Source organism: Rhincodon typus, chromosome 21 (genome assembly GCF_021869965.1).
Source record: "Rhincodon typus isolate 14 chromosome 21, sRhiTyp1.1, whole genome shotgun sequence".
NCBI classification, from domain to species: Eukaryota; Metazoa; Chordata; class Chondrichthyes; order Orectolobiformes; family Rhincodontidae; genus Rhincodon; species Rhincodon typus.
In genome coordinates, this window is record NC_063352.1 from 19292810 (window position 1) to 19306169 (window position 13360).

The window sequence follows — 13360 nt, forward strand, 5'->3', positions numbered from 1 at the left end:
AATTTCTTGTGTTCTCTTCAGCTGCTTATACAATCCCTTTTGAAAGTCACGATTGAACTCCATCAAGCAATACAGTCCCGATCTTTACACTCAACGCATTTTATCCCTAATGTTGCCTCAGATTGATTTGCCAATCACATTAAATTGTTGTTCTTTGATTCTCAATCTCTCTATCAATTCTGCTCAGACCCCTCATGGTTTTGAAGATGTCAGTCAAACCTTGACACAAAAACAGCAGTTGCTGGAAAAGCTCAGCAGATCTGGCAGCATCTGTGAAGAAAAATCAAAGTTATCTTTCGGGTTAACAAGGTGTAGAGCTGGATGAACACAGCAGGCCAAGCAGCATCACTTTCGGGTCTTGTCTATCTTCTCTCATCTAAGGAGAATGGCCCAGCTGCTCCACTCCGTGACTCTTATTACTACTGAAAGGATTGTGCAGTGATGTCATTGAGTGCTGTTGAGGGTCTGCAGATCGTCTGTTGCAGTAATTCCTAACGCCACCGGGTGGTGCTGTTTTGATACTGAGCGGGTGCATTGGGTGTCGTTGAGCCTGAAATCCACAGGATGGCGCTGCGACAGAGTAAAGGAAGGGAGGGAGGTGTGTGGGTAACTGGCCTGTGGGGGGCAGTGACTGGGGAAAGAGAAATGGGCGTAATGACTGGGGAGGGAGCAATCGGGATTAGGGGAGTGGTGTCTGGGGGCACAGTGGGGTATGCAGTGACTAGGGAAGTGGCAATGACTAGTAGAGAGAGTCAGTGAATGAGGGAGGGGCAGGGATTGGGAGATGGAGAAATGGGTGAGGAGACTGTGAGGGTGAAGTTGGGGGGTCAGCGGCAGAGGGACACTGTGGGAGACAGAGGGGAAGGAGTGGGGCTATAAGGAAGGGGCAGAGGGAGAATAGGGAGGGGCAGTGGGAGTATAGAGGAGGGGCAGTGGGAATGAGGGTGGAGCATTGGGGGAATGGGGGCAATTGTGGAATGGAGTGGAGAGGTGGAATGGAGTGGGGGCCATGGGGGCGGGGCAGAGGGGAATTGGGGGAGGGACAATGGGGGAATGGGGAGGGGCAGAAGGGGGAATGATGTGAGGTGCTGAGTGGGTGGAGCGGGGAACAGAAGGATCTTGGATCTCACTTCCGGCGGTGGTGGTAGCGACTGGAACCGGAAGTGGAGTGGGTCTGGGCGGTTTCCGGTCGGTCTGCGCGAGGCCGAAGCTGTGGGAGACGGAGCGCGAGGCCCGATGCAGGCGATAAAGTGTGTGGTGGTCGGCGATGGGTGAGTGCTGCTCCGGGCCCGGTCTTCGGGCCTCGCCCCCAGATTCCCACCCCAACCCTGAGCCGCGGCCTCTCTCCGGCCGTGGTCCTGTTTGTTCGCCGGGGCAGAAACGCCGAGGATCTTTACAGGAGCCGCCCAGGGATATAAACCTGGCGAGAAAGCGGCAGCTGGGATTAATGTCCGAATCTTCACTTCAGAATGTAAAGCAGCTCCGGGATGAGGGGTTTGTCCTGTAGGGAATATTCCCCTGGAATCCCGAACCTGGCGGGCTTTGGGATACAGCCACTCCTTCAGAATCTAATACCTTTCACTAATGAGGATGTTCCATAGCTGGATCAACGACTTTAGGATCATAGTCTCAGGATCCCGCGGGATTGAGTATTTTGAATTCAGTTGAGAAGTTTCGTCACTTAGAGGGTTGTGAATCTTTGGAATTGTCTAACCCGAAGAGGTCTAGATGCTGAGTGGTTGAGTATATTGAAGGTACCAGGTCTTTTAGCTGTAAGTGAATCAAGGGATATGGGGATAGGACAAGAAGATAAAATTTGAAGCTATTACTGAATGTTGGAGGTTGCTTGAAGTGTCATACCACCCAGTCTTTATTGTATTCCTTATTTCTGCTTCCTTGCTGCATTACCTGATCAGTTCACTCCTTAATGGTTTGCAAATTAGTGTTGATCTTGCTCTTGTCTCTTTGCAGCATTGATTTCTTGTTGCTATTTTGTGTTCACTGATATCCCTGGGAAATTCAGTTTCCATGAACTACATTCCTTCTGTCCTACACTGCCATCTGCCCCTCTTGAGTTTTGTTTCTGTAAAGTGGTGTTGGGATCAGTCAGAAGTAAAGTACACAGGTCATGATTAGTTGCTTCAGGAAAACAAGGAAATCAAATTACCTGGTTTCTTGTTGGTTTGAAAACAAACACAAAGTATCGACGTTTGCTGAGCTCTGATCTTGCTGTTGGCTTCTGAGAAATCAACTGGTTCAATAATTTCCCAAAATAAATCTACAGGATCTTTTTCTGACTGATTCTGACTGTTAATTTTCTGGTGCAGTGAGCACAATTGTGTTACTTGATTAAACTGTTCTTGAATCAAGTTCCTTTAGGGTTTGGCCAGATTATGTAAATAATTTAACTGCCATTTGTTTTTACTGTGCTTCCTGGTAGATAATTACATGTGTCATGACTTAACAATTCTCATTTGATGTACTGTATGTTATCCCACGCTGGCTGAGGTTACCATGAAGGACCCTCCTTCACGACTTTTCCCCTCATTTGAGGTATGATGGCCCTCAGTTTAAAACACCACCAGTTGTGTGTCTCTAGCAAGAGAGCAGCCCTGGTAAGACTATGGTGACTTGACCTTGCTTTTTAAATCTAATTTGATGCCAGTTTTGGGCTTCTGCCCCACTTATATTTGAGTTATTTTATTATGATGCAGAAGAGGCCATTTGGCCCATCATGCCTGTGCCAGCTCTGCTATCTAGACCAGTTCTATTCTGTAGTGCCAAACTCCTGCCTTTTCCCTATATCTCGGTGCACCATTACTATCCAAAAGAATTGAAAGATCAAGCATTGCCTGACCTGTCCAAGTTTTGCTACTGTCACTATGTTACCACCATATATAAACATAGCCAGTTTCTAACAGTCTGAAGGGGTGATAGAAATTCCCATCTGCTTTACTTCACCACGGGCAGCTGTGGTTCTAACCCTGGAGCTCCACCACTAAAACCCTTTGAATTAATATCTTATCTTAACTTTATAAGATAAAAGACCTTTCACTTGCTCCCAACTCCGAGGTCTTATCAACTGCTGTTACTGGATCATTTCAGTTCTTAAAATGCTCCCTGATGTCTTTTTTTTGACTGTGCCAGGATGCTGATTCTTGTGATTTGCATGGAGAGAAATTGACTGTCCTTAGGTTTTGTGCACACTGTTGCAATGTCAGCCACCTTTTTTAATGTGTTTATTTTATAGTCACCTAGACTAATGTTCTTGGAAATGTGCAGTCTCTACTGTTAAATTGAGCAATGCATGGTTTACAGTTAAAGTCTTGAACAGATGTCTCTATTTAAACAAATGCTACCTGAGTAGAGAATTCCACTCTCTGGATGTTGAGAATGTGGACCAGTGCTATCTAACACCAGTTTTCTCTTCCCTTACAGCGCAGTGGGTAAGACCTGCTTGCTCATCAGTTACACGACCAATGCCTTCCCAGGAGAATACATTCCCACTGTGTGAGTCATTGGACATTTTATTCACCAGGGTCTAGGCACAGCAGGGAGTTTTGTGCAGCACGTGAATCTTTCCCATTACCACAGAATATTCCTTCACTGGATTCCAATTGGAGGGGAGAGAATACTGATGAGGGGTGTACATGCGGCAATATAGAACACTGGCATTGAGGGGAAGATGTAATGGAGAAAATGGAGTGGAGGTTGTATGTTTGAGTTTTGTGGTAAAACCGCAGAGGTGGGAGTCAAGGAAGAGGGCTTGAGCAGGTGGGTGGGGGCCTAAGTGATGTTGGATTCATGAATGGGGTCACTGTTGATAAAGATGCTCCTTTGTGTGTCTTTTTTCCCCAATTTAAAATCTCTGTTCTTTCTGCAGCTTTGACAACTATTCTGCCAACGTGATGGTTGATGGGAAACCTGTGAATCTGGGGCTTTGGGACACAGCTGGTCAAGAAGATTATGATCGTCTGCGTCCACTTTCTTATCCTCAGACAGTGAGTACTGTGTAGCCATCACTGAACATTGCCTTAAGAGTTAAGGAAATTATTGGGGATGGCAGGGATTAGGGTAGAGCAATGAGGGGAGGTGATGTTAGTTTGGAGTAGTTGTGTGTGTCAAGGTTTGGGATGTGCTGTGGAGCAACAGAAAGTAGGTGGCAGGGTAATAGTGAGGTGAATCAGAGAACAAATGTTCTGATTTATCTGTTATTTGTTTATGTTCTGCAGTCATTAATGACGGACAATGTAGCTACAAGGAAGTGTAAACCTGATCCTTGAAGACAGGCAATAAACATGTTCAATAATGTGGAATTTCCCCTGTGAACTTTGTTTCCTCCATGTTGTGGTGTAGTGGTATATATGTGAGCACTGTTTATTCTTGCACTGACAGATACTGTGGCCCTGAAACTCTGCTCTTGTCTCTAAACTCACAATATGTCCCTTTCACCCCACTGCGCTCACTGACCTGCACTGAATTTGAGTCGGGCGGCACTTCAGTTTTAAAATTCTCGTTTGTTTTCAGTTTCAGTCTCCCTCTGTGACGTTGCATTTTTTGCATATGTCTAGCTTCTTCCAGCCCTAAACCCTTAATGATATCTTCAATTCTGACCTCTGCCTATCCCAATTTTAATTGCTGCACCACTGGTAGTTGTGCCTTCATTGTCTGGTCTGTGTGGAACACTACCAGCCTTGCCCCTTTTAAAAAAAAAAAAAAAAAGTCTGCCTTTCATCATCTTAAAATGTTCTTTAAAACCTACCCCTTTGACCAGGTGTTTCATCATCTGTCCTGATATCTCCTTGTGTATCTCAGTACCAGATGTTGTCTAATAATGCTGCTTTGTGTGCCTTTTCTTGTGTTGAAGGTGAGAGGTGAACACTTACTGTAGGGTTGAGGACAGGTATATTGTGAATATGGGTTAGATTTTCCTTCGGAATGCTGTGGTTGACACACTGCCTCGGGTTTTCTTTCTTTAGTTGGGAAGCTGGAAAGTTGGAGCTGTGTTGTAACATGTACTTTTGCTCCAGTCCTTTGTGAAGAGACATAGTTGTAGTGAATGGCTGCTTTTTGTTTTGTCTTTAGGGCAGGTACAGTCTTGCTCAGTACTTGTACCTTTCATTAGATCTGGCAGCATTTAGAACAGCAACAAAAATTCCTTCACACTTCCTGAAGTATAAGATGTTTTAGTGAGCGGCTGCCTGAAATTTTTCCCTGGTCTTCTATAAGTGAGTTGATCTTGGTCATTTATGGTGGCAGCTCTCCAATTGAATTCAGTATCCTCAGGCTAAGTAGAACATTCAGAAACACCCAAGGTTCCTGTTAGCTATTTGAAAGGCATCCAGATGAATAGGAAGGGTTTAGAGGGATATGGGCCAAATGCTGGCAAACAGACTAGATCAGTTTAGGATATCTGGCTGGTGCAGGCAAGTTGAACCGAAGAGTCTGCTTCCATGCTATATAACTCTGACACTTATGTTGCTCAGCAACTGACACTGTTGCCTCTGAGTTCGTTACCTTCTAGAGACTTGTGACCTATGTGGGCTGATACTGTGTGGTATTGAGGGAGTGTTGCATTGTCAGAAGTGCTGATTGTGGGAGGGACAGTACTGGGGAGCTATCACATTGTCACAGATGCAGTACTAATGGGGCACCATTGTGTGAGGGACAGTTCTGAAGGAGCATTGCACTCTGTCATAGTATTGAAGAAGTGCCACGCTGCGCAGTGCTGCAGGAGATTCTCATTGTCAGAAGTGCATTACTGAAGGAATATCTCACTGAGATTGGTGACAGAAGTAGGTAGAAGGTCCAAGAAATCTCAACCATTATATCATTTTTCGAAGTAATACTTAGACCAAGTGGTTAATCTTCCATTTTTTGATAAGTATCTGACTTGAATTTGTTAGGGGTGCAGATCTAGTTCCTTTAGAAGGAAAAGGGTTCATTGTACTCTTGATTTTAATGTAACTGTCTTCTTAAAATTGACTACATTTATTAGTATTCATGGTCTTTGATTTTGTAGTAAAATTATTTTAACTAACCTTGCAACATTCTTTTTAATAAATATCCTGGGTTTTCAGATTCTAAAAACAAATAAGTGCTATTGTTCTCTACCAGCTGTTAATGTTTGTTTCTTGTTTCTCTGTAGGATGTGTTCCTAATCTGCTTCTCACTGGTGAGCCCAGCGTCTTTTGAAAATGTTCGAGCCAAGGTAAGCACAGCTCAAGATAGAATAAAAGTGGTTTTACCACAATTTTGGTACAATTTCAATGATATTATTCAATTGATGCCACCACAGTTAACATGGGGCTTGTATTGGAGTCTGGAAGGAGCAGACTTAACTCTGACTTGCCTACGGTGGCTTTGAAGTTTTGAGCTATTCTGTCTTTATGTCCATCCATCACACTTACTGTCCTGCACTGGCCATATTATTTGAGAAAGCTTGCCATAGAATGCAAATAGTGCTCATGACAGCACATGGAAAAGGTTAGCAGGTGGCGTGGAGGGTGGAATCTGTTTGCTATTGGTTAGAGGTAGACCCTTCAATTCTTGAGATCCAAATTCGATTATAGCCCTGACTAGATGAAAGTTTGTCTCTTTTAGGCAAAATAGATCTAAATGGGTTTGGTCAGCTTCAAAATAGTCAACATCTTGTCAGGTGCTTCAATATATTGTGGCTGAGCTGTGGATCATGTGCAATCTGTGTTGCTAAGCTCGTTTTCAGTCTTTAGTAATATCTTGTATCTTGTCATCTTGTGGGCACTTAAGGGTGTAGGACTGATGAAACTCAATTTTAAAAGGGCCGTGATGATTTCAAGTTGTACATCAAATGTCAGAATGGACTTATGAAAGGGAAATCGTGCTTGACAAATCTGGTAATTTTGAAGAATGTATCTAGTGGAGTTGATGAGGAGCCAGTGGATGAGCCTTACTTGGACTTTCAGAAGACTTTCAATTTGGTCTCTCGAGAGATTAGCATGTGACATTAAAGCACTTGGGATTGGGTAGTTTACTGACATGGATAGTGAACTGGTTAGCAGACCGGAAACAGGAGTAAATGTGTCATACTTCCAGTTGCAGCTCGTGACTAATGAGGTACTGCAGGGATCTTTGCTTGGACCCCAGCTGTTCGTAATATATATTAATTTAGGTGAAGGAAGTAAATGTAATATCTCTCAAGTTTGCTGATGACATGTTTGGATGGGAGGGTAAACTGAGGAGGATGCTGAGATGCATCAGTGTGATTTAGAAAAATTGAGTTAATGGGCAAATGCATGGCAGATGAAGTATAATATGGATAAATGTGAAGTTATCCACTTTGTAGCAAAATCAAGGAGGCAGATTATTATCTGAATGGCAATAGATTAATAAAGGTCAAGGTGCAACAAGACCTGGGCGTCCTTGTGCACCAGTATGTTTTCCACCACTTTTTGCTTTCAGTACTGTGAATGATTAGCCATGATTGTGTTGAATGGTTTCACTTGGAAGGGATGAATAGCCACCTCCTGCTCCTATTTTCTTTGTTTCTAAATATTCATTGGGTGCTACACGTCTTTAGATTTTTGAACGTCATGGTATTGGATGCTCAGCCCTTGAGCATGTTCAAGGGATATAGGAATAGGGTGGAAAAGTGGAGTTGAGATAAAAGATCAACTATGATCTCACTAAATGGCAGAGGAGGCTCAAGGGCTGTGAGGCTTAATCTTGCTCCTTTTTCTTACAAAGAGTCTGTTTATCCTCCTAGTGGTATCCTGAAGTGAGGCATCATTGCCCGAATACTCCCATCATTCTGGTGGGCACCAAGCTTGATCTGCGGGATGACAAGGACACGATTGAAAAGCTGAGGGAAAAGAAACTGACTCCTATCACGTACCCACAGGGCCTTGCCATGGCGAAAGAGATTGGTATGGATTTCCTCCCAGGTCCCTGTTAACTTGCATTGCTGCATCTCTGTGCTGCTACATGTTCTAAAAATGCTTATAAAAACGCAAGGTTGTCAATGCGTAATGTGACTGCCCCATCACAAGCAATTTTCGGTCACTGAGCCCCTCCTCTATCTGTCTCTCGCACCTCTGTGTCACTTCAATAATTGCAAGAATATTTAGGTTTTTCAGCCAAACAATCCTGCACCGTGTACAACAACTTGCATTTATATAGCACCTTTAATGTCAAAACCCCCTCTCCATTTCATGGAGGAAAAATCAGGCAAAATTTGGCATTGAGCCATAGAAGATATTGGGACAGGCGATCAGAAGCTTGTCAGAGGTGGGTTTTAAGGAACATCTTGAAGGAGGAGAAATTTGAGGACAACATTCTAGAGCTTAGGTCCCAGGCTGCAGTGCTACTGTGTCAGGGAGCTGCAAGATGCCAGAAATGTTGGAATGCCAAGATCTTGAAGGGTTGTAGGTCTAAAGGAGGTTTCGGATGCTGCAGGGCCTTGTATTACAGTTCTCTTTCCTACAAGTAACACTGAAGAAAAAGTGTTATTATAATATTGACCAAATTAAAGCAGCCCTACTTTGTCTTTAAGCAGCTGTTCTATTTATTTAATTGTTCAAAATTTAAGCTTCTGTTTCTTCCTCACCACTAGTAAAGTTCGAGTTAACTCTGAGTATCTACTTTTAAATTGTTAATACATTTAGACAAAAGCTGCTTTCCTTCTTAGAAGTACATTAACAGGCAATTTTGGATCTCCCTCGAATTTAATATGTTGAAACTGAGCAGTGAGTATTTATTTGAAGATAATGGAGCTGTAACTGAAAGGATTGTTCAGGGGATAGCTATCACAAGTTGAAGTAATCACTGGAGATTAACAATTTTCCATTGAAATAATCACCAATGTGGATTTTATAATCAGCATGGCTGGGATTTCTTTCCCTGGAGCATAGGAGCTGAGGGATGACCTTGTAGAGGTTTAAAAAAAATCATGAGGGGCATGGATAAGGTGAATAGCCAATGTCTGTGACTCAGTGTAGGACAATCCAAAACTAGAGGGCACAGGTTTAAGGGGAGAGGGAAACAATTTAAAAGGGACCTGAGGGGCAACTTTTTCACACACAGGGTGGTGCATGTATGGAATGAGCTGCCAGAGGAATTACAACATTTAAAAGACATTTGGACCTGTACATGGATAGGAAATGTTTAGAGAGATAGGCCAGTCGCAGGCAAATGGAACTAGTTCAGTTTAGGAAACTTGATTGGCATGGACGAGTTGGACCTAAGGGCCTGTTTCCATGCTATATGACTGAGTCCCTCCCTTGGTTTTTTTTTTAAAAATCACTGGCTTGAGCTCACTTCGCCCCACTTTCAATAAAATTTAATCTAGCTAACTTTTGACTTTAAGTCAGCATGAATTTCTGTACTTTTTTAACCTATTTTCTAATCTTCCTGTTCAGAGATGTTATTACACATCACTGGAACAGATAGGACTTGAACCTGTGCCTCCTGGCTTAAAGCACGGGGGGACTTAAGAGCCCTAAGTGTAAACAGCCAATCTCAAGCTGCCCAGGTTTGGAGACAACCACCTGTGACTTTTGGTAGTGGTGGGAATCAAACCCACAACTCAATAGAGACAAGTTTAGATCTCGGTGTCCATGTGCATAGATCACTGAAAGTTGCCACCCAGGTTGATAGCGTTGTTAAGAAGGCGTACAGTATGTTAGGTTTTATTGGTAGAGGGATTGAGTTTCGGAACCATGAGGTCATGTTGCAGCTGTACAAAACTCTGGTGCGGCCGCACTTGGAGTATTGCGTACAGTTCTGGTCACCGCATTATAGGAAGGACGTGGAAGCATTGGAAAGGGTGCAGAGGAGATTTACCAGGATGTTGCCTGGTATGGAGGGAAGGTCTTATGAGGAAAGGCTGAGGGTCTTGAGGCTGCTCTCGTTAGAGAGAAGAAGGTTAAGAGGTGACTTGATAGAGACATACAAGATGATCAGAGGATTAGATAGGGTGGACAGTGGGAGCCTTTTTCCTCCGATGGTGATGGCTAGCACGAGGGCACATAGCTTTAAATTGAGGGGTGATAGATATAAGACAGATGTCATAGGTAGGTTCTTTACTCAGAGTAGTAAGGGCGTGGAATGCCCTGCCTGCAAAAATAGTAGACTCGCCAACTTTAAGGGCATTTAAATGGTCATTGGATAAACATATGGATGATAATGGGATAGTTTAGGTTAGATGGGCTTCAGATTGGTTTCACAGGTCGGCGCAACATCGAGGGCCGAAGGGCCTGTACAGCGCTGTTATGTTCTATGTTCTATGTTAAATCCAGCGCCTTCGAGCGCTTGACCACACTACCACACAATTTGTGTAATCACTCAAATGCTAGATATTAATCAGCTGTGATTAATCAGTTAGTGTGTATGAGGTAGTCCCTTGGAACAAGGATGATGCTAGTGCCACGAAGCTGTGTAGGCAGCCTGTGGCACAGCAGCTGCTACAGAGTTCTGGTTGTCCAGGACACACTCCTCTTATTGCCTGTTATTGGTACATTGGAAGGATTAACGATTGAGAATCTCTTTGGCTACTTTATGACATGCCTTCTGTGGCTTTCAGGTCTTGAGGTGGGCCTTAAATCCAGATCTTCGGGCCCAAATGTATGCGATTAATACTGCACCACAAGATCTCCTACAAAAGCTTTGTATTGTGAACATGTTGCAGTCCATTAGCCTGTAGAGCACTGTTGTAAAGGCCTTTGGTCTTAACTGAAATCGGCACACTTTGAATAGTGAATACAAATGCACATACACAGAACCACAACAGAAGTCATTTATCCCATTGTGCTTGAGCCAGCTGCCCAATTAGCCCACTCACCTCTTTTCTCCCCCAAAGAATTTATGCATTTAAAGTAAGCTATCCAATTCTTCTTGAAAGCTACTGCTGAATCTGCACTGTTTTGGGTCTTTGCTAATCAGTTGTTGGAGCAGAAAAATTGAGCCATGGTTCAAGATCACGACTCAGTGTTGGATCAGTTTTGATTTTCAAGACTGAGAAATTTTTACAGATATAAGCACTACTGGCTCAATCGAAGACAAGCTTTTCATTTTAATGCTGCAGTCCCACTAATCTTTGTTCCACCATTTGCTCCGCAGGCTCAGTGAAGTACTTGGAATGTTCAGCACTAACTCAACGAGGTCTTAAGACCGTGTTCGATGAAGCAATCAGAGCGGTTCTCTGTCCTATTCCTGTAAAGAAGAAGAAGAGAAAATGTTTCATTTTGTAAATCAGTCCTTTCCATCAGTTTTACCAGGTCCACAGAGCATTGATTCAAATATGCCAATATTTTTCCCTGTTGTGATTACTTTCCTCCTTTCTTTAGAATCTAAAGTACTATGCAGTACTATGGAATGCATCTACTGTCTAATTTTTCAGATATTTAATATGTAACAAGAGTATCAGTTATAGGTTCTATTGGTTTTCTGTCCCCTATCTACATTCCCAGCCTATTGCCTGTTTACACTCCTCAATTGTGTTTAAGTTGCCAAATTATCCAATGTAACTAAAGGCATCTGTTGCACTACAAACACTAAATACATAGAAGGAACTGACTCTTCCTATCTGGTACTGTTTACATCTTTCCAGAACTCTTAACCATGCAATTAATGCTGACCTACTCCTAGCTGTCCCAGAGCAGCTACAACTAATCTCTCAATAGTTTAAATTGCAGGAGATGAGCTGGGTTTAACATGTGGTATTGGAAAGGTTACAGACATACGACTTGTCATTATCTCTGAAGATATCACAGAATTTGTACAGTTCAGATGCTAAGTGCTTTAGTTGGCCGTGTTTATTAATTATATTACCGTTTAGCACATTACCTTGCTAGCTCAAAGATGACAAATGCTTTATTGATGCAAACTGTAATTATGATGAGTTAATGTCTGCTGCTACATATTTAAACTTAAAACAGAAAGTCTAAGAAAATTGGTGGTAAAATCAGGATGTGCTTCCGTTTGCTAGACCTGCAGTTAACAATTGGCTTTGAATTGGGAGTTTCATTATTCTCTCATATAGACTAAGTGAGTGGGGGAACATGATCTTTGAAGGACCTTTTGTGCTGATTTTCCTGAATCGTTGCATCTATACTTTAAAAATATGCAACAACAGATGGAATTGAATGTTGGTGTGGTGAGAGTAGATACAGAAGCTTTGGGCAAAGAGGAGCTGAGTGAATTGAAGGCAATAACTGAGGCTTAACAAACATTACTAATTTATATCTCCATGTGATTCATATGTGACATACATTTTGTAAGCTTCTGAAATGGTTATACTCAAGTGTGGGTTTTGGTTAAGTCACAAAATTTAACAGTTATTTAATGGTCATATTGGAAGTACCAATGCCTCAGATTTGAATGCAATGAAAGTGTTATTTCATAATCTGGAACATAATAAGGTTGATATTGATAATCAAGTTTTATAACTGAAGTTATGTAGAAAATGCTTAACTCCAGTAAAAAAGCAATTTTATTGCCTCATCCCTCTATGTTTTAATCAGCATGACTACAGATCTTAAATCTTTTCTCGCCTGTGGTTAATTTCAATTTTGGGAAGCCTTAAAACCAAATAGACCAAATCTTGCACGGAGCCATTAACCCCTCACCTATCCTTGTGCTCTGTTTAATTCTACCATAGACGCCTTATCTAAAATGTACATAATCCCAATGTATTTTCTACTTAATTTTTCTAATGGTTGTGTTCTATGCATGTTGCTCATCTATTTTGGAACAGTGAAATCCAACAGGGAAGGACTGTTAACAGAAACAGATGAATCTGCTTTTTTTAAAAAAAAAACACGTGTTAAAATGTCAAAGAAAGAGGAACTGCTTGCTTGCATTCATAATTATTCTATATGTTTACTGTATGATTTAAATAAACAGTGAATACTCTGTTTCGAGATCTACATCTGACTGCATAATAGGTTAGTGCTTCTGTTTAATAATCCAGCATGCAATGGTTTAACACTGAATACTACTTTCTCTCCTTGTTTGATTTTACTCTAGGGTTTTGTTTAAAGGTATACACTGTGTATTTAGTGGAACAATACACTGTAGAACTGGGGGATGCCTTTTTGAATCGCTTGTTGAATCAGATGAGCAAGTGGAGAGGAATACAAATGGCCTATGTGCCATACAGGCTAACATGTTTTGTTAAAGGTCCTGTTCCAGAACTTTAATTGAAGGCTAGTGCGATTTCGACTAATAGCTCCATTTGAGGAAAACACTATTAGAGAAACTTAGAAGCATCTATGGAGAGAGAGAAAGAGTTAATCATAGAATCCCTACAGTGTGGAAACAGGCTCTTCGGCCCAAAAAGTCCACACCGACCCTCGGAGGGTCCCACGCAGACCCATCCCCCTAT

General features: G+C 42.3%; 1 protein-coding gene across 1 annotated transcript; it reads left to right on the top strand.

Moving 5' to 3' along the window:
• Positions 1–815: 815 nt before the first annotated feature.
• LOC109913495 (Rac family small GTPase 1) lies at positions 816–12902 on the top strand. The gene is made up of 6 exons (XM_020513016.2): positions 816–1271; positions 3439–3510; positions 3884–4001; positions 6149–6211; positions 7745–7904; positions 11095–12902. The coding sequence occupies exons 1-6, from the start codon at positions 1237–1239 to the stop codon at positions 11223–11225; spliced, it is 579 nt and encodes a 192-aa protein (XP_020368605.1). The 5' UTR covers positions 816–1236; the 3' UTR covers positions 11226–12902.
• The last annotated feature ends 458 nt before the right edge of the window (positions 12903–13360 follow it).

Excerpts from the sequence above, each read along its gene's own strand:
- LOC109913495 (XM_020513016.2), top strand. The coding sequence starts at position 1,237 with ATGCAGGCGATAAAGTGTGTGGTGGTCGGCGATGG. Across the intron at positions 1,272-3,438 it reads TGTGTGGTGGTCGGCGATGG|CGCAGTGGGTAAGACCTGCT; the intron begins GTGAGTGCTGCT and ends CTTCCCTTACAG. Across the intron at positions 6,212-7,744 it reads TTGAAAATGTTCGAGCCAAG|TGGTATCCTGAAGTGAGGCA; the intron begins GTAAGCACAGCT and ends TTATCCTCCTAG.